Source organism: Centrocercus urophasianus, unplaced genomic scaffold (genome assembly GCF_019232065.1).
Source record: "Centrocercus urophasianus isolate 14NV4802_14NV808 unplaced genomic scaffold, USGS_Curo_1.0 seq_293, whole genome shotgun sequence".
Lineage (NCBI taxonomy): Eukaryota > Metazoa > Chordata > Aves > Galliformes > Phasianidae > Centrocercus > Centrocercus urophasianus.
Window position 1 is genome coordinate 40,875 of NW_024884859.1, and position 3,613 is coordinate 44,487.

General features: G+C 54.6%; 1 protein-coding gene across 1 annotated transcript in view; it reads left to right on the forward strand.

Moving 5' to 3' along the window:
- The first annotated feature begins 544 nt into the window (after positions 1-544).
- MDFI (MyoD family inhibitor) overlaps positions 545-3,613 on the forward strand; it is an 18,778-nt gene continuing 15,709 nt past the window's right edge. The window contains exon 1 of the mRNA XM_042828329.1: positions 545-764. Coding sequence (XP_042684263.1) covers positions 545-764 — 220 coding nt within the window. The remainder of the gene's footprint in view (positions 765-3,613) is intronic.

A 3,613-nucleotide genomic window follows, 5' to 3' on the forward strand; every position in this document is an offset into this window, starting at 1 on the left:
CCCGCCACAGCAGCAGCCCAAACTGCATTAAACCAAAGGGTTTCTGTGCTTTGTTTACATGACTGTCCCGCGTCGCCGCCCAGGAGGAAGCCCCCACGTTTGGGTTTTTGTCCTGGAAATGCTGTGGGAGGTGGGGAACGGGATGGAGCCGGGCAGTGGGGACCCCCCCGCACCCCAGCGCTGGGCTGAGAGCCCCTCATGGTGCAGCCCAAGGGGGGGGGGGGGTGAGGGGGAGCATCACCCACCAACACTTCTCCTTTATGTCCCCATATTTTTTCCCCCTCGTTGCCGGGGAGGGGCCGGAGGGAGGTGGCTGGGGGGGACATGTACGAAGCCCCCTCCCCGCCGCCGCATCCCTCGTGCTGTATAAAGGAAATAGCGTTGCTGTGTATTTGTACTCCGACCTTCCGTGTGTCTGCTTTGGCAGACGGTAAACCCTTGTACAGTAGGTCTAGCTGCATGTAATCTGTATGGACAACGGCATTATAAAATGCAATAAAAGGAATTACCTATCGTCTGCGGTGCTGCCTGCTTCGTTGCGGTTATGGGTGAATGCAGCATCTGTGGGTTCTTCCAGCACTGCTATGGAACCCACGTGTGCCAGAGCTCCCATTCTGGTGGGGCTGCTGGCTGGGGTCGTATCCTGCTGGCGTTGCAGCAGCCCTTGCGTCCCCAGGTGCTGGCAGCTGTGCAATTGCTGTCGGCTGCCAAGAAGGGAGGAATTTTTGGTTCCCAGCACAAGTCGGCACTGGAGAGCTGCGTTGGTAATGGGAGCCAAGAGGAGCTCGGCTTCACTGTAGGTTCAGCCCTCTGCGGTGGGGTTGGATGGGATGGGGTGGCATGGAATGAAATATCGTGGTGTAGATGGGATGGGATGGCACAGTGCAGATTGTATGGGATGGCATGACATGACGTGGTGAGATGGCAGGGGGTGGGATGGCATGGAGTAGATGGGATGGCAGAGATGGTGAAGGTGGGATGGGATGACATGTATGGCATAGGATGGTGTAATGGGATTGGGTGGCGTGAGAAGCATGTTATGGTGTAGATAGGATGAGAGAGCATGGGATAAAATGGGCTGGGATGGCATGGGAGGAGATGGCATGGCATGGCATGGAATGAGATGGGATGGCGTGGAATTGGATGGGATGTCATGGCATGGCACAGTGTAGATGGGATGGCATGGCACAGGATGGCATGGCATGGTGTAATGGGATGGGATGGCACGGAATTGGACAGCACGGGATTGCATGGGGCAGCAGTGACCCCAGGAAAGGCATAGAAGCAGGAGCTTCCCTCCTCATTCTCACCCCCCACAGCAGCAGCCCCTGCTCCATGCTGCTGCGTGGGGTTTTTCCAAAGGCTGGCACAAGGGTGAGTTTCTGGCTGTTGGCTGGAGTTAGCTAGCAGTAGATCTGCCAGTACAAAAACTAGCAATAAAAATAAAAATAATTATAATTAGTAAGTGAGAGAGTGTTTGCCCTTAGGGACCTTTTCCCCTACCTTAAAAAAAAAATGGAAAAAAAATCCCACCGTGCAGCATTCTCACCTATGTGTTCCACAGCCTGGGCCTGGGGATGAGAATGGGGATGGAGATAGGGATGGAGATGGGGATGGAGACACGGGTGTGGATGGAGATGAGGATGGGGATGGGGACAGAGATGGAGCAGATTCCAATTGCTGCAGAGGCCCTCAGCCAGCTCTCAGCCCCCCGTTTCACAGCCCAGCTCAGTGGCTCGCTCCCATCTGTGTCTGGACCCTGCCAATATTCATAGTCTGTTATATCCCCTTTCCCTCTGCTGCTCTGTCTCTGGCCAAACTTTCTTAATCTTTTTTCCAGTGGCCATTTTCCAAGGCTCCCTGACCCACAGCCACTCGCCCGTGAGTTCCTGGGGTGCACTGAGTGCATCTGTGCCAGCTGTGTGCTGCCAGCTGAGCACCCATGGGTGCGAGAGCCACAGGAATCCCCCCACCCCCACCCCCTGCATCACGGGCTGGGGCGGGTCTGGGGGCTGCACGTGCCTCTGATTGATTTAACACTTGGAGATCAGAGCTTTCCAACTAGAGATTGTTTTTCCTTTTTTTGTTGTTGTTTTGTTTTGTTTTTCTTTGCTAGGGACGTGCGAGCTCACTTTGATTGCTAAACCAGCGCATGGCGACGAGGGGGAGACTGGGATTGGGGGCACCCAGCTCAATCCTCCCTGCATCCCTTCCACCAGGGTGCTGCTGTGCCCCGGCTCCGTGCTCGGCCCTGAAGCGCAGCCCCGTTTGGGATGTGACGCTGCTTTGGGATGTGACCCCATGCTGGGATGCGCCATGGGTGAGCAGTGGCCTCTGGTGCAGGCTGAGCTCCTGCTGCACTCAGTGCACCCTCATTAGGGCCGCCCTCATCCTTGTGGGCATTCAGCTAAAAGGTTGCAATGCTGGTAAAAAATACAGCCGGGTAAGCACAGCTTTCAAATATTTGTATAGGGGGGGGGAGGGGGAGAGAGAAAAAAAAAGGGAAAAAAAAGGATGATTTTGGTTGTTTTATTGTCAGTTTGTGTGTTTGCTTCTATAAAGAGCATTAAGGAATTGCAGCAACTGCAGTCAGGGAAAGATGGGACCAAAGGAGCAGCAATGGGTTTCTCTGTGCTTTCCTCTTCCTCGTGCTGTGGTCGGACTCCAGCAGCCTCTTCACGTGGCAGGCCCTTAACCCTGACCCTGACCCTAACCCTAATAACCCAAACTCTAAGCCTAACCCCGATCCCAACCCTAATATAGCCCTAAATGTCCTGACTCTGACCCGTCCCCAGGGCAAGGTGTGATGGAGAGACCATTGAGCAGCCCATGAGCTCTACCTGCCCGCAGCCCCTTCCTTTTCCTGTCACCCAGGCAGCATCACCACGAGCCCCTGGAGCCGGGGGGGAAAGCAGGGGGGGCACAGGGCTCTGCTCCAGCACTGCTCTGTGTGGGGTGGGCTGGGACTGCAGCCCCCCACCACAGCATGGAGAGAAAAGGGGGTTTGTTGGGGGCGAGGTGTGACCCAGCAAAGCGGGGGCTGCAGGGAGCAGCGAGACCCCCCCCCTTGTCAGCCTCCTACCCCCAGCGCTGCCCCTGGGGGGGGAAGCACAGTGCAGAAGGGAAGTTTTTAATTTTTCCATCTTTGAAAGATGAACATTCATGGGCCTTTTGCTTTTTTTTTTTTTTTAAGTTTAAATGTCTGTTTCCTATTTATTTATTATTATTATTATTTTTAATATTATTTACAGAAATAGCTCGTGACTCATCAGAAGCCTTGGAGCAGAAAACCTCGAACAGAGGGGTCATTCACTGGGAACTGGAAGCTCCCTCCCCCCGCCCTGCTCTGCTCAGAAGGCTTTCGGGCTGTTATTTTGCTCAGGGATTTTGTGTGCGCCCGGCTCTGTGACCACGCAGACAGATCAGGGGTTATGGACGTGGACCTATGCAAACACAGCTCTGTCTGCACAGCCCGGCTCTGTCGAAATACAGCCCCATTCGTGGCTCTGCAGCCCGGATTTGGGGTTTCTCTGTTGTTTTCGCATTGCGTTTTCTTTTCGGTGTTTATTTTTGCTCTCGAAACTGCAAAGAGTGCAGGGCGGGATGGGCGCCC